This window comes from Nannospalax galili, unplaced genomic scaffold (genome assembly GCF_000622305.1).
Source record: "Nannospalax galili isolate Female #2095 unplaced genomic scaffold, S.galili_v1.0 scaffold413, whole genome shotgun sequence".
NCBI lineage: Eukaryota > Metazoa > Chordata > Mammalia > Rodentia > Spalacidae > Nannospalax > Nannospalax galili.
In genome coordinates this window covers 2,160,255-2,186,811 of record NW_008333889.1, presented here as the reverse complement: position 1 = coordinate 2,186,811, position 26,557 = coordinate 2,160,255, and the positions used below count along the sequence as shown (strand labels likewise).

General features: G+C 39.4%; 1 protein-coding gene across 3 annotated transcripts in view; it reads left to right on the top strand.

Annotated features, from left to right (window-relative positions):
- Window positions 1–26,557, top strand: part of Cped1 (cadherin like and PC-esterase domain containing 1) — a 344,939-nt gene that overhangs the window by 113,490 nt on the left and 204,892 nt on the right. For all 3 annotated transcript variants that reach the window (XM_017797109.2, XM_017797108.2, XM_029561504.1), the window contains exons 5-6: window positions 9,890–10,010; window positions 13,119–13,287. In XM_017797109.2, the coding sequence (XP_017652598.1) occupies window positions 9,890–10,010; window positions 13,119–13,287 (290 nt within the window). The remainder of the gene's footprint in view (window positions 1–9,889; window positions 10,011–13,118; window positions 13,288–26,557) is intronic.

Sequence of the window (26,557 nt, the reverse complement as noted above, 5' to 3'; positions counted from 1 at the left end):
CTTAATTTCTCCTTTGACCCATTCAGCCCATTTACATCATGGAAGATTTTTCTTTCCCCTTCAACTATGATAGATATTTTGGCTGGGTAAAGTAATCTGGGTTGACATCTGTGGTCATTCAGTGCTGGGAATACTTTGGTCCAGGCTCTTCTGGCTTTCAGTTTGCACTGAAAAGTCAGCTGTAATCCTGATGGGTTTTCCTTTATATGTGATTTGTTGTTTTTCTTTTGCAGCTTTCAGTATTGTCCCTTTGTTCTGAACGTTTAGTGTTTTTACTATGATGTGCTGTGGAGAGTTTCTTTTCTGTTCCTGACTATTTGGTCTTCTGTATGCTTCTTGTATTTGTATGGGCATGTCTTTTTTAAATTTTCTTCTACAGTCCTGTTGAAGATCTGTTGCATACCATTATCTTGAGATTCTTCTCCTTCTTGTATGCCTATGATGCATAAGTTTGGTTTTTTATGGTGTCACACACTTCTTGCATATTCCATTCTTGTGGTTTTTAAAATTTTTCATAATCTTTGCTTGAGTGGTCTAATTTGCCCACTTTATCTTCCAGTCTTGATATTCTGTTTTCCATTTCATTCATCCTATTGGTGAGGCTTTCTCCTGTCTTTTCTAATTGGCTTACTGAGTGTTTCACTTCCTTCTTCATTTCAGCCTGAATATTCTTCAATATTTTTAGCTCTTTTCTGAATTCATTCAGAAGTTTATCCCTATCTTCCTCCAGTCTTTTATTTCTTTCTTTGTGTGTTCTTTAAATTCACTGAATTCTTTTATCATGTTTATAATTGTTCTTTTGAGTTCCATGTCCTGTGTTATCTCTAGGGAGACTATTGGTACTTGGTGGGGATGTATTATTTCGGTTTTTCACGTATTATTTTTTCTTTGTGCCTTTGACATGTGAATTTCCTTCATAGTTTCTGATTCTTGTGTGAGACTCAAGCCTTCTTTAGTTGAGTTTTGATCTGCTTCTTTTTGTAAACTTTATGTCCCTTTTTGGTTTACTTTTTGGGCTTGAAGATCTGTTTGGTCTAGGCTTCAGGTTCTCTCTTTTGATTTCATATTGGAGTGGCCTAATTGCTTTTGTCTTCAGGAGTTCCCACAGAGGCCCAAGTGAGATGAGGCTCAGATGGTATCAGGCTTTCTCCCAAGGTATGGGTCCCTCCAGGAAAGATGTTGTCCTCAAGAATTTGGGGGCTGGGCTGGCCTGGGAGAAGGGCCCAGGATAGATGCTGGTCTCAGGAAGCTGGTGGCTGTTCCACTCAGGGAAGTAAAGGGAGGTGAGGGAGAGACCAGGCCTAGAGGTTTCCTGGGGGCAGTAGGGAGGAAATGGATTGGTCTGGATGCAAAGAATCAGGAAGCTGTGACGGCTCTGGGCGAGAGGTTAGCCCTGGTGTCTGGGGTGCCAAGATGAGAAATAGGCCTGTACCCAGCCTAGGAGTATAGACTGGGGGGAGGGATCTGGGAGGGTGAAAGAGGCTAGGGGAGTCAAGGCACGCTGGGCACACTGGACTTACCCAGGGAAGGTGCTGGTACCAGAACACTGGAGGCAGTGCAGCCCAGGAAGCAAAAGGATATGAGGGCGGGACCTGGTCCAGAGGGCTCCTGGGGACCAGGAAAGGTGCTGGCACTGGGCTGCCCAGGGGCTGTGCAGCCCATGGAAGTAAAGGGAGGTCGTCCCAGCTAACCTTGAACTTACTATGTGGCTCGGGCTAGCCTCGATCTCAGGGATCCTACTGTCTCTGCCTCCTGAGGACTGCGATTAAAGGCCGGTGCCACCATGCCCGTCTTGTAATTTTCTGTTTTATTCTTATGAGACCAATGTCAAATATTAGATGCTTAAGAATTATACAAGGTCTGGGAGATACTCAGAGGTTAAGAGCACTTGCTGCTCTTGCAGAGGACTGAAGTTCAGTCTCCAGTATCTACAGTGGATGATTCAAAACAGCCTGTAACTGCAGCACTAGAGCATCCAGAGCCCTGTTCCACAGACACCTGCATACACACACACACACACACACACACACACCACATGCACATGCACATGCATGCACACAAATAAATAAATACATACATAGATAAATAAGTCTTTTATAAAAGGAATCACATGAAGGAAGATTTAACCAATTAGCTTTAAAACTGATAGTGGGCAGTAATAGGGAACATCTGAGCACAGAAAAAAATAAAAGAGAATAACATTTAGCTAATCTTTTAATTTCTGTATTATTTTTATCTACTATCATCAATACACATCTCTCTGGTTATTTGTGTAAGAAGAAATTTTAGTTCATTTATTGTATGTTACCTCTCTTGCTGTGATAAAACACCATGACCAAGGCAACTTATAGAAGGATGAGTATGTTGTTCCAGAGGAATAAGAGTCCATCATGGCAGGGAGGCAGGCTGGCCAGAGCAGAAAGCCCAGCACCCACATCTTCAAGCAGGCACAGGAAGCAGAGAAAGGAACTGTCAATGGGACAGGGCTATGAACTCCCAGAGTCAGCCCCCAGTGACATGCTTCCTTTAGCAAGGCTGCACCTCCTAGGGATTCCATGACCTTCCCAAAGTAGTGCCACCAACTAGCCAAGTATGCAAATATGTGAGTCTATGGAAGACAATTCATTCAAGCCTCCACACTTATTAAAAACATATATTTATTTGATCCAATATTAAGTGCCAGTCTGTGTTTTGCAGCAGATAGCCAATAGAGAGGAAATTTTTAAAAACTACACAGCAACAACAACAAACCAGCGGCATCCCTGCCCGTGTAGAGTTCATACTCCAGTGAGCTGAGACGGCCTTCCATGCATGTAACACTCCTCTCTAACTGCCAATGATTTGTCAAGTTTATGAATTTGGCTTCACCTTGGGATGTGTTCCTTTATCTTACCATTTTGTATTCTGCTGAAGAGGTGAAAGGATGGTTGATAGTTGTCAAATACTTTCTCAAAGTGTAGTAGCTTTGGTCTCTTTCCCATGATGTTTTGGGCATCACATAAATAAAAGGGCAGCTGGTTGGCCCTATGAAGTGCTCATAATTATTACAATATGCTAAATTCACAGAGAGATTGCATTTCAATTCTGACTCCTGGACTCTTGCCACTTAATTCACCTACTAAATCATATATAGTATAGAATAAGCATGATACTTTGTATCTAGAACCACAGAAAAGGAGACTTTTAAATGACCTTAGATATCACCTAGCTATCCATTCAACAAGCATTTGTTCAGCACCCACTGTCCTTTGCTGCTGGACTCTTTCATCATCATTGAAAGGACGGAACAGTTTGAGAGGTAAGAATACATTGTTTCTGCTAGAAGGTGACAGAACTTGGACTGTGTCTCTATTACTTTCAAGGCAGGTGCCAAGCATTCATGAGTGACTTCAGGTTTACCAGGTTCTTACGCACAGCATTCTAGCTTTAGGTACATTCTTTTGCAGGTAATATGATGTTGTACTCTTTTTAAAAAAAAATTCTAGTTGTTGTTATTTTGAATTTTAATATATTGTTATTAATTCTTTGATGATTGCTACATGCATACAATGAATTTTGGTCATATTCGGTGCCCCCTCACTTCTTCTGAATCTACCCCATCCCTTCATACTTCATGTCCATATATATATATGTATATGTATATATATACATACATATATATATATATATACATACATACATATGTATATATATCCCACTGGAGCATGGCAGACCTAACAGCAGCCACACCCTTAAAGAAAACTGTCTTTCCCTCCCCTAGCAGTCATCAACTGTCAGTTGCTCCTTAGTTAGAGGTAGAGCTTGAGAGTCCCTCCCCCATTCATGTCAGAGTGATGATTGGCTTGATCTTGTGAGGTCTTCTGCAGGCATCCACAACTGCTCTGCCTTCAGGGTGCAGCCTTCCTCTCTGACCTCTCGCTGTTACAATCCTCTGTTCCCCTTTCCATGATGTTCCCTGAGCCCACATACCTGATCTCACCTGCTTGTGCATTCTCAGTTCTCTCTAGTAATCCCCATGATGGAGTCAAAGAAACATTGGACTGACAATTCTGAAGCTGCTACTATTTAATCAATATTCTAGCATGTGTACGTAAGATTTCTTATGGTTCTCCCTAAGCTATCACCTGCTGCCCTATGCAAATACTCTTCTTTGAGATAAAAGATAACACTACTTCTCTGTCACCCTTTTTTTGTATGTGCACACAGATGAATGTGCACACACTCACCCTCTTGTTTGTTTCTTGAGCACATATGACTGACAGACTAGGGCAATACTTTTTTGCAAAACCCAGTGTGTCTATTGAATCTTCTGCATCTGTAGGCCCTTCTCCAGAAAACCACCTTGCACAGTCCATGTCAGCAGGATTTACTCATTCTCAGGCCATAGCAAGAACTCAGGCTCAAGAGGAGAGCACTGTGGGAATTTATTCCCTGTGTTTCTCTTGGCTGCATCCTGACTTGGAAACACCCGTGTTCCTCCACCTGTAGTTCTTGTTCAGTGACTGTGATAGGTTATTCCTGGCTATGACTTCAACTTGTGCACTTATTAAGCTATATCAGTGATGTTTGTAAGTTTTGAGGTCATTTTCATACCTTTTATACTTGCAGGTTAAGCATCAAGATTTATAAATGCCCTCACATAAGAGCAATTAATATTCTTATAACTATACGTATTTATACTTCTACTCTCAAGATATTATTAATTACGAATCAAGGCCATTTATTTCACTGGAAAACTTAAAATACAAAATGTTATGTTCATTTTCTTAATAGAAAATGCAATACAGCAGTCACATATTTGTGAAACATAATTATATTTTTGCTGCTACTTTCATATTAATTATTAGCTATGGGGCAAAACATTAAATCAAATATACTAGAAAATTGGCAGCTAATCCTTCGAGCACAAGTGTTTTCCAATGTTTTGCTTTACCTGTGGTGTATAAAATTACACACTACATAGAACAGGAGGAATAAGCAACAAAAAGAAAGATTTTTAACTAAATAGGATAACATTTTGGTTTATAACCACAAGTTGACTAAACTTCTTCAAAGTAGCCAATTGCTAACACAAGCACACGTTGTGCGTCAGCATTGTGTTTAGTATTATAGAAAGTTCAGAAGATTCATGGGAATCACATTCTGGAATCTACAATGCTCCTTGACAATGTCACAAACCCAGGAAATGTTAATTGGCGAGAACAGAAATGCAAAGTCAAGTCTCTTAGCTCTGGTTCAGTCTTCCTCTTCGTGTAACTGTACCCCACTTAGCGGGCACTAGGACATAGCCAACCAGATATTAGAAAGCATGAGAAATGCACTCTTAGTGCAGCCTAACAAATGGTCCATTTTTACTCCAGGCGACTAGTTACAAGCTTCAGTGCTCTCCAAAATAAGTTAAGAGTAGGCAATAAATAAAAGTACAGCACTGCTCACCAGATAGTATTTCACATCTGAATCTATTATACACTGTCTCTATGCTGCGGGGCAGGAAAACCTGGTGGCTGCATGCGAGGCCCTTTATGTTTAACTGCTTCCTAAATATTTCAACATTTGCATGTTAATGTATTAGAATTTGAAGACTATCTGTGTGACAGAGCCTCATTTCCCAAATTCCCTCACAAAACAAGTAATTTTAAGCATTATTATTAGGAGAATCCTAGGCTTTTTCAATATGTTAAGGGGTTGGGAAGAAGGGGGTGGAATGGGAGAGAAGTAGATTGGACTGACCCGTTAAAGCCTTGCATAGATATGTCAAACAGAAGATCTAAGAAGATACCTCCCAACAAGTATTTGATTCTGTTCCCCATTGGCATCCTCCCACAGCCCACACCCACACTGGAATTCATACATTCTGTCATTTGTGTTAAGGCCTACTTGTCAAGTTAATGTCCCCAGACGTACCACAGTGCAAGTTCATCCATTGAAGTCTAGTCAGCCTATCTAGGGTCCCTCCCTTTAAGAAAATCAATTCTTTCTTATCCAGCAATAATCAACTGCCAATAATGCTTTGATTAAACTTTGGGCCTGCTGCTCATTTACAAAGTTCTATGCTGGGTTTTTGTCTGCTTGAGTTTGCATGGGTTTTGGGCATGCTGACACCTTTGCTGTGTTTATATAAGAAGAATCCCAGGAGCCTGTAGGACTGTTTCCCTATGGTCATGCACCTTCTCCCTGGCTCAATATTTCCACCCCCTCTTCTACAATGGTCCCTGAGCCCTGGGTGAAGTTTTATATAGGATTCTTGTCCAAGACCCTCCTTTTGCAGGCTCTTAATCTCTATGCTTTGGCCCTTTGTGACCTTTTGTGTCCCTGTCCCTCTGTTGCATGAGGGAGCTTCATTGATGAGAATTGAGAGATTCATTAATGTTCTCTTTATCCCTTGTTCTGTGTTCCATGAGCCTTAGGTACAGAGGTTGCATTGTAGATGTGCCACTTAGGCTTGGGCAATTCACAGACAATCTCTGTATATGACCAGTTGTGGAACGCTGCAATAATCTTCATCTGTTGCAAAAGAAGCCTCTTCGATGATTGGTGATTGGGATATTTGTCTGTAAATATAAGAATCCATATTTTGTACATAGTAAGAAATTACATTTGTCTAGGGATGTGACAGCATTGGGGTTTTCTCTAAGCTGTATGACCTCTCGTGTATTTGGCTATGTTTACAGTACCACACATGAGTTTCCTCCCACTGAGTGAGCTTTATGTTCAAATAGGTAGCTGTTGATTACCCCCCAGATAAAAGTGCCACTACTGCACCAATGTCGTTTTCTGTGCCAGTCATTAATGTGGTTGTTAAATCTGGGGTTGGACGATCCACTGATGCTCTCCCCTAGCAGCTTGCATAGTGTTCTCCAAAGCTATGAGAGCTAGCCTTCAGGAGATGTGACATCTAGGTCAGTTCCAGCTCCATTGCTACAAATCCTGTGTCCAAAGTATGTACTATCTTTTATCAAGTTTTGGGAGTCAGTCAAGAGCTGTGGCAATATCCTGTGTAATTTTTGGGTCTCTTGGACTATCCTGGCCAACAACTCAAAGGAAGGTTTCTTCTATTTGGCACTGTTTCTCATTATGTAGCCTTTAGCTATATACATGTATTCCTGTAGCGCTATTGTATGTGTAAAATTTTCAGCAGGTTTTTGGACCAATATGATTCCCTCTTGTTTTTCACATTAGCCAGGTATTATTTTATTGCACTAGATAGGCATTATTTATCTATCCTCTCTCTCTCTCTCTTTCTCTCTCTCTCTCTCTCTCTCTCTCTCTCTCTCTCTCTCTCTCTCTCCCTGTTTAACTCTCCCTCTACCCCCTCCCCATTTAAAGTATCCCCACTTTCCCCATTTCTCCCTTAATAATACCTGTCTCCTATAGTCCCACCTCTCTTGAGCTCCTTCTTCCCCTTCATCCTCATAGTTCCTTGTATAACCCTCCCTCTCCCACTTCCATTTAAATACCCCATTTTCCCCATTTCTCCCCTTAGTAACTTTTCCAAGGAAAGAAATTGTCCTATATGGCTCTTCATTTGTCAACTTCAAAAACAAAGCAATTTGAATGTTTTTGTTATGATATATAGAATTTCATTAGTAGGGAAGCCTTACTAATAGGTTAGCAGGTTTTTTTGTTGTTGTTTTTTGTTTTTTGGGCAAGATCACACTGTGCTAAATAATGAGATATGAGAAACATTGAACAACTTGACTTCTGTGACTTTTACTTGAGAGAGTGAAATGTTTTAAATTAGACTATGCTACTATTGATGAAATGAGCACAAGGGGAAAACAATTTAAAACTCCATTCCACTTTGAAAGCTAGACAAATTATTTGACTTGAAAATAAAGCACTGTGCCCTGGAGTAAATAAACAACATCTCTCATATGCTCTTGGAGAGAATGGAAACTGGAACCACCTTTTAAGAAGGTAATTTGATAATGTCTATCAAATCTTCAGTGCATTTACCCATTGACCTAGTAATCTCACATACCTACAAAAATCTGGATAAACTTGTGCGTGTATACCAAAAGAGTTGTATGGGATTGCGCGTCATAGTGTTTTTAAAATAGCAAACAGGGCTGGAGAGATGGCTCAGTGGTTAAGAACACTGACTGTTCTTGCAGAAGACCCAGGTTCAAATCCCAGCACCCACATGGCAGCTAACAACTCTCCTTAACTCCAGTTCCAGGGGATCTGACAGCCTCTTCTGTCCTCCACGGGCATTGCACGACACAGGTGCACTACATGCAGGCAATAAACGCATACTCATAAAATAAAAATAATAATAAAATAGCAAAGGAAAAACACTTCAAAAACAAAAGCACAACAGAAAGAAATGCCCTAATTAATTATGTATTCATTTACAAGAATACTATAAGCCACTGAGAAATATGTATGGGGTAACCTACATAAAACTGAGAACTAAGCTAGACATGGAATGTTAGGGTTTCTGTCTTATAGAAATAAAAAAACACAAATACCTGCATTGATAACATTAGTACAGGCACACTGGTATTTATAGCAGTTATATCCATTTATGTGCTGGAAGAAAGTAAATGCCTTTGTGTTTTTCCGAATTTCAAAAGCTGATGTGTAATTTGACTCTATAGACACACACACACACACACACACACACACACACATACACACACACATGAAATTCAGTGGAGGGTGCTATGGAGAGATAAGGTAGTGTATCTAAATATGATAAAAATATATTGTGTTAAATTCACAAAAATCAATAAAATAATTATTAAAATTAAATGAAAATTTAAGTTAATTACTTATTCATAATTATTTCATTTCTTTAGCTGTATATCAAAACAGAAAATGAGTCTTGGGTACCAAATATAAGTTATTTTATAGGCTAGTATAGGAATTGAGGGCACAGAACATGCAATTCTATGGTTCTAAGTGTGGCTACTGCAGTCAGGCTGCCTGGGTTCGAATTTTTTGCCACTATATGGTTTTATGTGTTACCTTATCTGTCCCTGTTTCCTCAGATATGAAATTCAGGTAACACAAACCTCATGGGATGTTGAGAACTAAAAGAGTTATTATCTTACTGTGAAACACTCAAAGTAATACTTGGTGTAGTGTTAACTATTATTTATAGCTAAGGACCTTGAAGTTCAGCACCTATGAGGTGATTTGCCCAGATCACACTGCTAATTACTGTTAGTGTTGGAATTAGCACCCAGGACTCAGGATTATGTGCTATCTGCTAGACGACATTCTTCCTAAACAGAATAAAGAGAATGTGTGTGTGTGTGTGTGTGTGTGTGTGTGTGTGTGTGTGATGTGTAAGCATTTGTTTTTGATGGGCAATATTCTTAAGTAGAAAGATGATTTTTGCTTTTATTTGATAGTTTGCTGTAACTTTTGGAATTTCTAACCAAGTATATCTAATACTTTTATTTTTTAAACTCTTTGATATAACTTCTGAAGTAAATCACTGTTCTTTATTTTTGTATATTGCCAATTTTCTGAACTAGTTAAGAACTGCTGTGAGCTTTCCAAGGTTATGATGCATAACCAACTTGAGCATGTGAAGCAGTATGTTGTCAGAAAATCAACTCAAGTTTTCTGAGTGCTATTCATATCACAAGCAAGTCCGCTCCTACCTTCTGTAGTGAGAGTGCATCCCTTTGCAGCATGGATATAGGTCAGCTTGAGGTTGGATGGTTAGAAACATGGAACCTAGTTTTCCTTCTGAGGGGCAAAGTGAGCACCAGTTTTTATAGTTGTTTCCCCGTTCTATGACAAAGAACACCCTCCAATGTAAAGTCCTCTCTTGGATTCAGAATTCAGGGAAGGACCCTGTAATTTTGACACATCGTGATCTAATTTGGAAGCAATTCCAACGGAATGACTGTCTTGTGCTTGTGAATCTTTTCAGAAATGGGACTTCCAGTGAGTCCTTCTGTGTGCCTGGACCAGGGACTACAATCACCACCGAGTCACCCTTTAAAAGCAGTAAAGTCACATGTGTGGAAACCATGGGACTGGCAACGTGAACAGTAAGTAAGCTAATCATGTGGAGTTATTCTATCCAGCATGCATTACAGGAGACAAGAAAAATGAGAGAGCAGATCTGGGAGACTGGGCATGGGGGTTGGGTGGAACAGGGAGGATGTTCAGTTATCATTTCTTAAGAAACAAAAAAAATATGACACCATTGACTTACTCCTAGGCCAATTCAAACTTCTCTTGCTATAGAATAAACATGTAGATAAATTGTACTCTTATCTAGTAAGTTACATTAATATAAATTAAATTTAAAACCTTGATGATGTAAAACTATAAAAATTTAACTTCCATTTTATACTCAGATGATATTGCTTATGTCTATGGGAACAGATGAATGCATTTTTCCTAGCTGTTAATTTTTTTATGATTCTCAGGATCTAATAAAAGGTATCAAGTTATCCAAGGTACCCCAGGAAAATGATTTTTAATATAATATTTTTATTGATTCTTTAACAATTCTGTACAATGCATTCTGATTATATTCATCTCCTGCTACTCCCCCTAACTCCTCTCAAATTCATCCCTCACCTCCCCACCCCTCCACCCCTCATGCATTCTCCCCACCCCCACCATGTCCAATTTGTGCCACCCATATACTCATGGGTGTAAAGCCAATCTCTGGAGCATGCTTGACCTACCAGGAGCTATACCCTTAAAGAAAATTGTCTCTCTTCCAGAAGCCATTAACTATCCATAGCTCCTCAGTTAGGGGTGTGGCCTAGTTTGCCCCTCACCCCTCTAAGCTAGAATGTTAACTGACTTGATCTTGTGCAGTTCTTGTGCAGGCGACCATAGCTATTGTGAGTTCTTGAGTGCAGTGGTTCCATTATGTCCAGAAGACTCTGTTTTACTCTGGTCTCTGACCTCTGGGTCTTATAATCTTCCTACGCTCTCTTCCTCCACAACCCCTGAGCCTTGTGGGGATGATATAGATGCTCCATTTGTCAGCCCTAGCCTTTAATGGCTGTTCTATTCCTCCAGCCCGGACATTCCATTTGTGACTGAGCACCCACTGACATTTCTTCTTTGCACTCGGACTAGTTGTGAGGTTTTGCATTAACCACCATCCACTGCACTAAGAAATTTCTCTGATGAGGTCTTATAGCTGCACTAATCTATAGGTACAGAGATAGAAATTTAGAAGGCAGTTTGGAATTATGTCCATTTAGTAGAATAACAGTAGCAAGTTCACACCTGTGGCCTGTGAACTCCCTAGTCATGGCTATTGGCCAGATCGACAGCACCAGGCATGCATTTCTCCCTGTGGAATGGATCTTACACCCAGTCAGAAATTGGTTGTTATCTATATAACATTCATGCTGCTATTGTACTTAAGGGCCTATCTTGCCATGCTGGTGATTACTGTAGTTCATAGGGGTCTCAGCTGGGTAAGACTGTTGATAACTTTCATTCCCCCAGGAGTCTATATAGCACCTTCCAATACTATGAAAGCTATCCATCAAAGAGAAAGCTTCTTCAATACCAACTCAATTTCTCCATGTCCTGTGACCAAAGTATGTGATGTCTTTAGTAGTAAAGTTTTACCGTCAAGTTCAGGTGGGCAACCAAGAACAATGGCAAAAACCTGTATTATTTGGGGAGTGTCCAGGATACCTCTGATCAACAACTTTAGGGTGATATCCCACACCTGGCACTGAAATATTTTTTTAAGACAGGGTCTCCCTATAGCCTTGGTTGGCCTGAAACTTGCTATGTAGACCAGGATGCCCGCAATCTCACAGAATCTACTTCTGAATGGATTAAAGGCATGCACTACCATGCCCAACCCTGGCACTGGGATTTTTATTGAGCAACCTATTGCTTTTGGGGAGGAGTATTATTGCCTGTGGAGGATAACTCCAATTAGACTTTTCTATATGAATGGAGATAGATGATGATAGATAGATAGATGATAGATAGATAGATAGATAGATAGATAGATAGATAGATAGATAGATGATACACACACACATACACACACACATACACACAATGTTTATAAAATTGTAGGTTTCCATATGGCTTTTTCAGGTATCCTTAGTGTTAGTCCGCTCCCTGCTCTACCCTTCCATCCCTCTCCCACTTACACATCCCTCCCCATAGTTCCCCATTTACCCCTCATATCACCTGTGTTTTACTAGCCCCTCTCCCTTAAAATCTTTCTTTTCCCTCCCCACCAATGGTCCTTTTCTAGTTTCTTCGATTCTACATGTAGCCCGGAAAAGGATTTTAAATAGATTATAGGAAAAGTATGAGATGCTTTAATTACATCATCCAAGACAAACGAGTCTATCACATCTAATCATATAATTATTAAGTAGTATTTCAGCAGTGAATAGTATTTGTTGAGAATGCATATGTAGCTTGTGCTTATGACAATTGTAAAAGTTAAAACAGCACACTTTTCATTAAATTTTGATATTTTCATATAGAAACATGGTACAAAAAGAAAATAATTCTATATTATATATTTTGTACAACTTATGATCAAAGTACTCTTGTTTCATAAACAAAACAAGAAACTAATATTGTTCTTTTGTTTTCCTCATAGTTCAGTCCTTTAATTGACCTTTAATTATCAAGAATGAAAAGTATTTGTTAGGTAGCCTTGAACTAGTTAGGAAAGTATTTTAGCATATTCCTGATAGCTTGTCTGCTATTAAAGAATTCAACATCTTTGCAAAAGAGGAAAAGGTAAGCAGGGGTAGGAGAGGAAATTTCAGAAAGAGCTTCACGGCTCCCAAACCTATTTATTCACTTCTGTTGTGACAGTGCCATGAATCTGAGGTCACAGGGAGTATGACTAATTGAATTTTTAGAAATCTTTAAACCTTATTGAAAGTATTATTTTCCTTAGGGGGGGAAATCATTTGATTAAATTTTCCAGAGTAGAGAATTCTTCAAATTTGCTCTCTTCTTTCCATGCCTGTGCACCCCCTGATGGTGAGGATAATCCGCAGTTGAAATAATGAAAGGAAACCTACCCATAAGGCTGGGCACCAAGGAGAGAAAGAATGGCGTTGCCAGGCCTTTGCTTGTTCACACATTGTATGCTCAATTCTAAATGCGGTACTGGCTATGATATTTTATTGTTTTAGGAACCAGACAACAGTCCCTGCCCCATATGAGGCAATCTTCAGAGCCGAAGAACTGTCTGTGATTCTCAAAGCGTATGTTTTGGTGACTTCCTTAACGCCTTTGCGTGCATTCATTCATTCAACTGGCACGGTGTGGCGCCCACCAAAGAAGAAACGCTTCCCCGTCAAGGTAAAGCTCCCATTGAAGCTGTTATTTTACAGAGTCTGCTGAAGATAAGCACAACAGGCTGGGCTGCCATTCTCTGACCTTTATGGTTATCACATCCCTGTGAACAAAGATTGCATCTTTTTATTGCTACAAGCAGAGATTTTCATTTAATAGGTGCAAGTTCAAAACTGAACTGGAACCAGCTTAATTCACTGAAGCTCATGAGGGCTATGTCTCCCCCACCCTATCAACTCAGTATTTTAGCTCATACTTTGACCTATTACAGAGTTGTTTTTCCTGACTTTCCAGTTATTTAAGAAAAATACTGTCAATGCAATGAATGAAAACATCATTTTGCTTTTAAGCTTTTCACTTCATTCTTAGGATATGCAATGCCTGTTTGTTTATACAAATATGGACAGTCAGTATCTGCTGGCTGAAAACCAACATCCTCATGTGTGCTTGATCGCATAAGCAGTGGCCTTAAGGATGATGAAGTTTTCTGGAAAGACATTAATAATAACTCAAAAAAATTTAGTTCTAAAAGGCAGCCCTTATTAACTCAGTTGAAAATAAAATTTGCTGACAACACATTGAAGAGAATTTAATGAAATTTAGATTTTACAGAAAATCATTGTTCAGAGTCTAGACGGGAGGAAATGTGGACAACAAATGAATGCACAATGTCTCTCATGGTTTTGAAATTCAAAGGTGACTGAATAATCTCTTTTTCAGAATTTACTTTATATAAAATACGTTTTGAAATCTGGAGCATATTCCAGTGGTGAAGATATTTTACCAGTTCACATAAACATTGTAAATAAAAACACGCTGACCTAATGATAGATGTAGATATCATGTAGCCTAGTAAAGTAACTTACATTTAAGGAAATATAATTGATGACTGACATCCTTAAACTTGCTTCTTTTATCTTAGACTAGTCATCCAAAATCAATTATGTCTAGACGTCAATGGTGTTCAATAAATTTTGAAAGAGTAGAATTTTTTTGTTTTGTTTTTTTCTGTTTTGAGACAGGGTCTCTCTATAGTCCCAGCTGAATTGGAATTTGCTATGGAGACCAGACTAGCCTCGATCTCACAGAGATCTACCTGCCTCTGCCTCCTGAGTGCTGGGATTAAAGGCATGTGCCACTATGCCTAGCTTGAAAGAGTAGGATTGAATCTGATCTATTTCATATTATCACCTACAAGTCTTTGCAGTAGCTATTCATATTTCTTCGTGTACCATGATTATGCCCGTTTCCCCCTTTCTATTAGTCTAAATTAAATGAAAGTGCTAATGTTTAACCATTTTGATCTGCAAAGCATTGCAAGTTAGTATGGTTTGACCTAATAGTTGGAAATCTGGTATAGACAGATGAGACTCATAGTTCTCAAATTATGTTACAGTAGTCACAAATTCAACAAATATTTAAGCACAGACTCAAATCTCTGCAATTGTGCTACTCGCAGGATCAATATAAGACTCTTCTCTCTGCTTTGTCAAGTTAGTCTGTTTCATCTGCATCCCTTACTCAATTTTTCTCCTCAAAAAAGCTGTCTTTGTTTAAAGTGCTGCAAGATACATGTTTTCTTTTGTGTTTCCATTAAATTTATTGAATTAGAGATTTTGCTAACATTTTTTTAGATGCAGAAGTGAATATTTTAGGAAGGAACCACTATGATGCTTTTTGCACATCTGTGTCACCTTTTCACTCATTTACAGCGTTCTTTGGTTTGTTTCTCTGTTCTAATACCAGACACCTAAACTGCTCCCAGTGCTAGCTAAAGCTAACAATGCCACATATGTAAAAGTCACTGTACAGGACTTTGTGTAAGCTGTTAGGATTTCTTTGGAGAGCATGTGGCCAGCATCAGAACTGCTGGATCACAGAACGTGGATTTTTGTGATAGAAACATTGTCAACTTGCTTTCCAGTCGGCCTACATCAGTCTTTATCCCATTTGGAGAATTTCTCTTTTTTGAAATATTTTATTTATTGTTTTTATTTTATGTTTATGAGTGTATTGACTGCTTGTAAATGCACCCATGTTGTACAATGCCTGCAGAGGTCAGAAGAGGGCATTGGATTCTCCTGGACAGTTATTAGCTGCCATGTGGGTGCTGGGAATTAAACCTGGGCCCTCAGCAAAAGCAACCAGTGCTATTAATGGCTGAACCATCGCTCCAGCCCCCCATTTGGAGAATTTCTATATTCCCTAAACTTCACCAATATTTGGCCTCTCTAGTAGTCCTAATTATGTCAGTCTCTTAGATAAAAGGTTATGTCACAGTCTTGAAAATAGCTCAACTTGGGCTGACAAGATGGGTCAGTGCATCAAGGCGCTTGCCACCAAGACTGATGACCTGAGCTCAATCACTGGAGAACACATGTTAGAAGAGAAATGACTCTCTCAAGTTGTCTTTTCACTTTACAGTCACATAACCCCCCACACACATACAAACTAATGTAATTCAGTCAACTTAATCCTCAATGTCTTTTCGTTAATGAAAAAATTTAATCTGTTAGTTAAATCAGCTTTCCTCTATGGTTCCCACCCCTCTGGCAGTCAGTTTCAGAAATTCTTATCTCTTGATTTACTTCCCCATTGTCTTCTACCACCAATATCACATATTTAATTATTTAATTTACTCAATATATAAGTAATTCGAAAGAGTCCTCCTTTGATCAACCAATGGCTTTTAACATATGGTTAATCAAATCTCTGAACGCCATGGCTGAAAACTTGTCACTTTTCTTATCAAAGTTCCTGTGTGTACATGGAGCGGCTTCTGAACTCTTCACTCTGTCCGACCTATTTGTTCTGCCCTGGCAGTGCTAGCGAGGCTTCATTCAGGCCAGGGCTGCTATTGTGGAAGTCCGCTTATTCTGTTATGGACCCATCATGTGTAAGGAGGGGACCAGGGAAGTGGGTGATGTGGTTGTCTGTAATCAAAGCCCCAGGCACCAGGAACTAAAATGCAGAGGTCAGAGGTGAGTGTAGCAGCCCTAGAAGAACACAGGAGCAGCCTGTGAGGCTTAGCCTGCCCTTGATGTCACCTTGTTGCCCATGCTTTTCTTCTGTTTCTTTTTTTTAATTTTTTTTATTTTTCATTAAACACGGCTTTAGTTTTTATATTTATACTTATATTTTTTTGAGACAGGGTCTCACTATGTAACCTTGGCTGGCCTGGAACTCAGTACATAGACCAGGCTGGCCAGAGATACACCTGCCTCTGCCTCACAAGTGCTGGGATTACAGGAACACACCACCACACCCAGCATGACAACATTAAAAAAAAACTTTTTTATGTGTATGGGTGTGTTGCCTGCATATAGGTAAGCACACCCATGTCGTGCAATGCCCATGGAGGTCAGAAGAGGCTGTTGGGTCCCCTGGGACTGGAGTTATGGACAGTTGTTAGCTGTCATGTGGGTGCTGGGATTCAAACCTGGGTCTTCTGTAAGAATAACCAGTGTTCTTAACCACTGTTTCTTTAAAGCATCATTTCCTGTTTCTTACTGTAAAGCTTAAATATTTGAAGTTTGAAAGTTATTCTTAATATATGTAAGGTACAATGGTTACCACTGTTTAACACACAGTCACCTTTACTTTCTCTTAATGTTATCTTCTTGAGTGATTGATTGATTGATTTTTTTAAATTTTTAAATATTTTGTTTATTATTTTTATTTTATGCGTATGTGTATATTGCCTGCATATATGTAAGTGCACCAATGTCGTGCAATGCCTGTAGAGGACAGAAGAGGCCATCAAATCCCTTGGAACTGGAGTTATGGACAGTTGTTAGCTTCCATGTGGGTGCTGGGAATTGAACCTGGGTCTTCTGCAAGAACAGTGTTCTTAACCGCTGAGCCATCTCTCCAGCCCCGCTTTGTTGATATTTTTTGTGACAAGGTCTTGCTCTGTACCACAGGTTTGCCTCCAACATTTGTTCTTCCAGGATTGCAGCCCTGCTTCCCCACTTCTGTATTTTCCATTATTCTTTCAATAATTTGCAGTGTGTGTGTGTGTGTGTGTGTGTGTGTGTGTGTACATGTGCCATGGCATGTGTGTGGAGGTCATGGAAGTCCATGTTCTCCCTCCACCATGTATGTCCTGGGGATTGAATTCAGGTTGTCTGGCTTGGTGGAAGGCACCTTTCCTGCTGTACCATCTTGCTGGCCCTTGTTTTAATTCATTCTTGAGATATTTTTTTCTCAGTAATTTTTCTACTTCCTTTTCCTATTGTCCAGAGTTGATCCTTCTGCTTCTATCTGTGTGTGTGTGTGTGTGTGTGTGTGTGTGTGTGTGTGATGTGGAGGAGGGTTAGGGAACATACATACACCATGGTACATGTGCAGAAGACAGGATAACTCAGAGGGAGGATAACTCCCAGGAGTTGTTCGGGAGTTGGAAGTTGGTTCTCTCCTTCTACCATTTTCCATGGATTTCAGGGACTGAATTTGGGTTATCAGGCTTGCTGAACCACCTCACTGACCCACAATTTTAAAAAACATTTTTATTTATTTATCATTATTATTACTATCAGTGTGTGTGTGCGTGTGTGTGTGTGCGTGTGCGTGTGCGTGTGTGTGTGTGCGTGTGCGTGTGTGCGTGTGCGTGTGTGCGTATGAGTGTGTGTGTGCGTGTGCGTGTGTGCGTGTGTGTGTGTGCGTGTGCGTGTGTGCGTGCGTGTGTGCGTGTGTGTGTTTGCGTGTGTGTGCGTGTGCGTGTGGGTGCTGGGAATTGAACCTGGGTGTGTGTGCGTGTGTGTGTGTGCGTGTGCGTGTGCGTGTGTGTGTGTGCGTGCGTGTGTGCGTGTGCGTGTGTGTGTGCGTGCGCGTGTGTGTGCATGTGTGCGCGTGCGTGTGTGTGTGTGCGTGTGTGCGTGTGTGTGCATGTGCGTGTGCGTGTGCGTGTGTGCGTGTGCGTGTGTGCGTGTGTGCGTGTGCGTGCGCGTACGTGTGCGTGTGCGTGTGCGTGCGTGTGCGTGTGCGTGCGCGTGCGCGTGCGCGCGTGCGTGTGTGTGTGTGTGTGTGTGTGTGTGTGTGTGTGTGTATATGTGTATCCCCCCCCTAGGCTGGCCTCAGACTCACAGAGATCTGCCTGCTTCTGCTTCCCCAGTGCTGGGATCAAAGGTGTGTACTCTTTGTTATCATTAGTGGGTTTCCTCATATATTTTCTGTCTCTTTATCAGGTTTTTGGAAGCATTTGTTTCTGAGACAGTTCTTTACTCTTATCTTCCAAACCATGAAACGCCAGTGCTGAGTCTTTCTTGCTAATTCATCCATTGCTTCCTGTCCAGCTACTTATGTGACACTGTACGTATGACAGATGCTGATGGCCGTTACGTTTTACTTACATCTATTAATTTCTTACTGCATTTCTCATTACTGTTAATTTTTGTTTTCTATTTTTCATTCTATTAATTATTTTGGTACTGTTTTCTGGAATGTGTTCATCATTGCCCTCTTAATTTCCAGATAGATTGCATGTTATTTGTTATTAAGGTTGCCACTTTGCTTTGGAAACAGTTGCTTTTTCACACACTCTCTGCTCTGTCCCTTTGGCTTAAGTTCTCCTGTGGACATGAATTACCCCAGTCAGCACGGTATTCGGGAAGGTCAGTTTTTCTGTGTGGAGCACCAGATCCCACAGATTCACTTTAGCAATGTCTCTTTGCTGCTAGTGTGCCAGATATTTCTCCAGTCTGAATTTCATCCCTAAAATTTTTAGATTCAGAGAAGCTTTTGAAGGAAGCACATTACAGTTACCACCATTGTCATCCATGAAGGTGAAGCTTGGGGTTTGAGAGAGAATAGGGTAGAGATGGCCTCATGGGACTGAGAATGCCACACATCTCAGCTCCTCACCCGAGCAGGTCATTATCCTTGAGCAGGGCACTTGAACCCTGGGCCTGCCTGCTACATGCTTAACAAGGCAGGAACAAGGGAAAGAGAACCCAGGGAAGAGGTAGAGGGAAAATCTGAGTTTTCCCCTCAAATTATCCTCTCACGTAACCTCCAACAGCGCCTCGGCCACTGCAGGCTCCTGTCCACTCACCACAGGCCGTGCCAGTTCAATACTGCTTTCCCAGCACCTCTCTCACAGGCTTCTGATTCTCGTTCTTTTGTTAGCAGACCCTGGCATCACTCTCATTTTGTCTGTGCTAGCTCACTATCCTGAAAAGAAATCGAAGCTCTTAGTTATTCCGAGTAATTTTTAAAGGAGTTTTTCTCCTGGTTTGCTTACTGAAGTATCATTCCACTCTTCCTGTGGAAAAGACCAGAAGTGATGAGCTTTCAATAGCAGCTTTTATTTTCGCATTTCCTGAGGGTAAGTCCAGAGAGTGAGTTACTTTACATTTTCATGCTTCCTTCACTATTTGTTTTTTCTCATCTATGTTTTTGTCATGTCCTGGGGACAGATGTGAGTTGTGGTTTCAGGCCAGGAAAGCAGCAGTTCTTGCCCTTTTCACTTGGTCCTTGGGATTTACCTTTTGAGATCTTACCTGATTACTCCAAAGATACTGTTTTCTGCTCCTGGGTGAGGCAGCCTGGCTTCCTGGGTTAACAGGCAAGGAGGCAATTGCTCCCTTACTCTAGGTCAAGGTTGTGCTCAATGATACAGTGTTCAGAAAACAAGGGTGCTATTTGTTTACCCTTCAACCAAAGTACTTCAGTTTCCCCACAAATAGATAGTACTCATCTGATAAATTATCTGTTAGTTCCCCAAAATACTATTTCCTTCTGGTATCTTCAGATTCCCAAAACTTTACTGCTAATATGGACAACAAAACCAAACTCACTTATGACTAAACATGTTATAACAGCATGCTGTTAAACTTTGTCCTTAAATCCCACAAAACATGAGTGTGTGTGTGTGTGTGTGTGTCTGTGTATGTCTGTCTGTGTGTGTGTGTATCCACTGAGTCCTGAATCTAGAGACTCAATTACTTAGTTAAATCCAATGATTTATGCACTGTTCAGTGAGGCAAGCCCACTAAAGTGGTTATCACTGGCTGTTTATAGAACATTCTGGCAGCTAACGGAGGTCTGAAAGCAATAACAGATATAACTATGAGCTCATTTATTTCCAATTAGGTATGCTCAGATGCTTTATCTGTTAAAGCTTCAGAAAGAGATGAAAAATACCAACACATGCAAACTTAAGAAATAATGAAACTTTTAAACTGAATAAAGAATATAACTTTAGAATGACAACATTTAAATTTTAAGCGTCAGATATTTCCATGGATGTTCACATTCAAAAGGAGAAGATAGAACTATGGGAAACAGATTATTGACAAACACTTTTGATTACTGTAGCCTTTCATCTGGGTTTAAATAATCATATTTGCTACTGCTAAGACAATATTATTTTCTTGAATATAATACACTTGACTTTAAGCAATAATGTATTTAAAAGTATTTTATCTTTGCCCCCCCCCCAATCAAAGCTTCTATGAACTCAAGAGTAAAACCCTTTCATAGCCATTCTAACTGCAACTTTTAGTTAAAAGTTACATGGCTGTCTTCATTCACAAATCATACGATTAACTTTAAGTAATGCCCTAAATTTAAATTTGGTTCTTAGAGTAAAAAGCCATGTTATCTCTTTATTTGCTATAAATCACAAAATCGGAAGTTACCCAGCAGAGAAGAATCTCTAATATCTGTAACTTTTTATGAGATTGGAAGATTCTTTACTCCTTTGATTGTAGCTGAAGGTTTTGATGAAAATATATTGTTGAAATGATTTGTGATTCTAGGCAGGAAACTTGTCAAAAGCTTTTTTCTGTCCAGTTGAAACATAACCTACATGAAGTCATTGATCAAGCATCATATTTTATATCAGATATAAATTTATTTCAAGTATTTGGTGTCAAATATAAGTTTATGTGAAGATGCATTTATCATCACGGAATTGACCCAAAGTTCATTTAAAAATTTTTGATTATCTGAAAAGATTGCTTGTGTCTACTTTATCCCTAACTACTCTAAACCACCACTCTACTTTGAACAATATAAATTATATGGGTAAATGACACATGGATGATAATTTGCTTTCCAGTAAATGTAATTCAACTACTATCACTTCTGGGTTCCTGGACACTTTGATTAGAAGAGTGAAATATGAGAGATGTGGACATTTCTCAAGTCACTATCTGTAAGAGTGATCAATGGAAAGCAAAGTTAAGGCAAGCGCCTGCCAACTCAGTGCTCCTAAATCACTGGTTTCCCACCCTGACGGACCTTTCTTCCATGTCTCCTACCTACAGTTCTCTTGTACATCAATGCAGTCAGCAAATGTGCACAGACGAGAGGGTAGAGCTGAGCAAAGAGGGGCAAGTTGTTATTTACAAGATCCCTTCTGAAAAGATGCATATATCTCTTATTCCCTGTTGCGTTTGGAAATACGACACAGATGCAGGGATGAAGTTAGCCTCATTTGTCACCAGTATTTATGCAGTGCCTTTTATTATGTCAAGTGAGAGAGCTACTATATTCCCAAGGTAAAAATGAGTGATGTATTTGGAAGTAGTTATAAAGCTACACTATGGTTTTCGACCTTAAGAAGTGTTCTTCTCTGATCTTCATTTTTATGTCCAAAACGGCAGGCTGTGGAGCAGACCTTGTAAAACTTTTCCACTGAGCATCTGGCTCTTCAGTAGACCTGAGAGATTTATGTCATCTGTAGGAAGAATGTGAATAAAAGTCTGCTCCCAAGAGTTTGTAAAAAGAGTTGATGTATTACTTAACCTACTCTTTCTTGGATTGATTTTTTAAATAGAGCAGCATTTTCATTTTAAGTCGGGTTTCTAATAATAGAAATTATAGATAACCGGCATAGTTAAAGAGATAGCCAAATGAAGTTGACTTTCAAGGAGAAAAATCTTACTTAAGAACTATTTTACAAAAAATACTTATCCAATCAGCTCATATTGGTGTTATTTCAAATATATGCAAACCAATTTTTTACCAATCGGTTTACAACTGCACACAATTTTAAAGTGAATCAATTCAAAACAATTGATGTTGTTGATGGTAATTTTATCTTCTTAAAACCATTTTGCTCTTTCATTAATTTCCAACTTCATTCCACAGAAGATTTGTCAGGAAGAAAATTATTCATTAATCATCATTACGTATTTTCAGTCCAATGTTGTAATTATGGCATATGACCCTCTACTTCAGGAAGACAGGCCTGTATCTGTGAAACTTACAGAATGCCTGGAGGATACTCAAAAAATGTTTATCACTGAGTGTCTATCATCATCATTTAAATTAATGGTACCTGGCTGATACTAACATTAAAAACTATGGTATGGGAGAACATGACTGGAGAGTTGATTCTGTGACAAAAGATAGTATGATGATTTACAAGCACCTTATTAATTTGCACATATTATCTCTTCTGACCTATCTCATGGACAGACACATACAAGTATAATTAACTGACAAGATCTTAGAGTGTTTTCCATTGCTGATAACTTAATACCACTAACTGGGTAAATTATATATATATATAAAAAAAAAGAGTACATTTTTGGCTTAGAGTTCTAGTCCAAGATCAAGGGGCCACCCATGAAATAATCTTGGTAGCAGTCCTGGGATACACAAGGCAGCATGTAGCCTGAGACTCTGTGTGTGTGTGTGTGTGTGTGTGTCTGTCTGTCTGTCTGTCTGTCTGTCTGTGTGTCTGTGTGTCTGTGTGTGTCTGTGTATATGTCTGTTTGTGTGTTTTCTGGTCTCTCTCTCCCCTTCTTATAAGCTACCAGTATTTAAGCATGAGAACCCCACCCTGATGACTATTACCTCCCTAATGTTCTGCCTCCTGAACATAGCGGAACTCAGTTTCTACCTTTACATCCTTACCATGGCAATTAAACTAATGAATATTTCAGAGACAGCAGTTGTAATGAAACTGTAGCAGATATGTATGTCTTAAGAGTTCTATACATAGGTTTGTATACATACATGATGTAAGATAGTGATAACTGAAAGATAAGCCTGTGAAGCCTAATGCTAATAAATAAATTTTCTCATTGTTTAGTAAAAGAAAATTATTATTCCCTTTGATATTCGAAATTAACTGGTGTTAATGATATAGCAAAGTATGGAGGTGAGCTAATATGCAAGGATTTCTGTGTGAAATCAGGGGAGATAAGTGAATTCCTTCAGGGTACCTGAAAGATGGAAAAGGGGATTCTTTGTAGTATTTTGGATGCTCATATCTTTATTTCACCCTGATTGCCTGTGTTCTGTGTACCTGTGCTGTAGATGCCCATGTATAACAATGTATTTGCAAAGTGAGGGAGAGACCTGAGGGAGGGGGAAGGGCAAGTACTCTCCTCCAAACTGGAGTTTGTGGACTTCTCAGAAGCCCTTAAAATTAGTCTGTATGCTCTCCTACCCACAGGCCTCTCTCTGGGACCAACCCAGCTCTTCAGGGTAGTCCCCAGGAGGCCTTGGGGCCTCTTCCCACCCCATCTGCCTTTGCATCTCTTGGTGGTACGGCCACCATCTGCCCTAGACTAGCATCATTCCTGAGCCAGGCTCCCAGGCCAGTCCAACCCCCGAATTCCTGAGGCCAAAATCGTTCCTGGAGGGATCCAGACCTTAGGAGAAAGCCTGAAAACATCTGAACCTCACCTGAATTGGGCCTCTGTGGGAACTCCTGAAGACAAAAGCAATCTGGCACTCCAATATAAAATCAAAAGAGAGACCCAGAAGCTTAGATGAACCAGCTTTTCATGCCCAAAAAGTAAACCACAAAGACACATAAAGTTCACAAAAAGAAGCAGACTGAAAAACCAAAATAACATATCCCCACCAAATACCAATAGTCCTCTAGAGGAGTACAATGAGAACTCCCTAGAGATAATGCAGGACATGGAACTGAAAAGAACAATTACAAACATGATAAAAGAATTCAGTGAATGTAAAGAACATACAAAGAAAGAAGTCAAAGAACTGAAGGAAGATAGGGATAAACTTCTGAATGAATTAAGAAAAGAGTTAAAAATATTGAAGAGTACTCAGGCTGAAAGGAAGAAGGAAGTGAAACACTCAATAAGCCAATTAGAAAAGACAGGAGAAAGCCTTACCAATAGGATGAGCAAAATGGAAAACAGAAAATCAAGACTGGAAGACAAAGTGGATGAACTAGACCACTCAAGCAAAGATTATGAAAAATTTAAGAAATCACAAGAATGGAATATGCAGGAATTGTGTGACACCATAAAAAGACCAAATTTACGAATCATAGGCATACAGGAAGGAGAAGAATCCCAAGATAATGGCATGGACCTGATCTTCAACAGAATCATGGAAGAAAATTTCCAAAAATTAAAGAAAGACAAGCCCATACAAATATAAGAAGCATATAGAACACCAAACAGAACCAGAAAAGAAACTCTCCATGGCATATCATAGTAAAAACACTACACATACAAAACAAAGACACAATTCTGAAAGCTGCAAAAGAGAAACAACAAGTCACATATAAAGGAAAACCCATTAGGATCACAGCTGACTTTTCAGTGCAAACTATGAAAGCCAGAAGAGCCCGAACCAAAGTATTCCCAGTGTTAAATGACCACAGATGTCAAACCAGATTACCATACCCAGCAAAAATGTCTATTACAGTCGAAGGGGAAAGAAAAAATTTCATGACATAAATAGGCTGAAGGAATTCATGTCCACAAAACCAGCCCTTCAGAGAGTTCTGGAAGCAATGCAAAGAGGTGAAGAAAGGGATGACGATACCCAAGGGATTGCAGAACGAATTCCAATAAAGGTATATCTATGGAAAGGTACAGCTATAACAAGAATGTAAGCAGAAATAAAAATGACAGGATTCAATACCCATCTTTCATTAATAACTTTAAATATTAATGGACTGAACTCCCCAGTCAAAAGACACAGACTACGTGAATGGATTAAGAAACAAAACCCATCTTTTTGTTGTCTGCAAGAAACTCATCTCACTTTCAAGGACAGACACTATCTCAAAATGAAAGGATGGAACAAAATATACCAAGCAAATGGCACTAAGACAAAAGCAGGCATAGCAATCCTAATATCGGACAAAATAGACTTTAAACTGAAACTAACCAGAAAAGACAAAGAGGGCTATTTCATTTTGATCAAAGGAACAATCAATCAAGAAGATATTACAATCGTGAACATATATTCACCAAACTCTGGTGCACCAACTTCACAAAAATAGTGCTACAGGACTTTGAGACCCAGATTAATCACAACTCATTAATAATAGGCTACTTCAATACCCCACTGTCTCCATTAGATAGGTCAACAGGACAGAGAGTTAACACAGAGACACCTGAGTTAAACAATACCATATATCAAATGGACTTAACACACATCTACTGAGTATTCCACCCAAGCACCAAAGGACATACTTTCTACTCAGCACCCCATGGAACCGTCTCCAAAATCGACCATATACTGAGACACAAAACAAACCTATAGAAATACAAAAAGATTGATATAATTCCATGTGTTCTATCAGACCACGACACACTCCTGAATGATGAATGGGTCAAAAGAGAAATTGAAATAAAAGTATTCCTGGAACTAAACAAAAAGGACAATAAAACACGACAAAACCTCTGGGACATGCTGAAGCTGTCCTTAGAGGGAAGTTTATAGCTCTAAGTGTCTCCATCAAAAAATTGGAAAGAACACAAATAAATGACTTAACATTGCAACTCAACAAACTTGAAAAGCAACAGCAAATGAAACCAAACCCACCAGACAAGAAGAAATAACAAAAATCAGGACAGAATTTAATGAAATTGAAACAAAGAAAACAATACAAAGAATCAACAATTCCAGAAGCTGGTTATTTGAAAAGATAAACAAAATTGGCAGACGACTAGCCCAGTTAACCAAAAGAAAGAAAGAGCACCTCCAAATCAACAAAATCAGAGATAAAAGGGGAAATATCACAACAGACACCCAAAAGATCCAAACCATTATAAGGGAATATTTTAAAAACCTATACGTTACTAAATTTGGAAACCTAAAAGAAATGGATGTATATCTACAGGCATGGGAACCACCAAAACTAAACCAAGAAGAGATTAACAGCTTAAACAGACCCATAACACAAAAGAAATTGAAACAGTAATACAAAACCTCTAAACTAAAAAAAGCCCAGACATTTAAAGAAAAGCCAGACATTTAAAGAAGATCTGCATCCAATACTCCCTAATTTATTCAAAAAAATAGAAATGGAGGGAGAACTTCCAAATTCCTT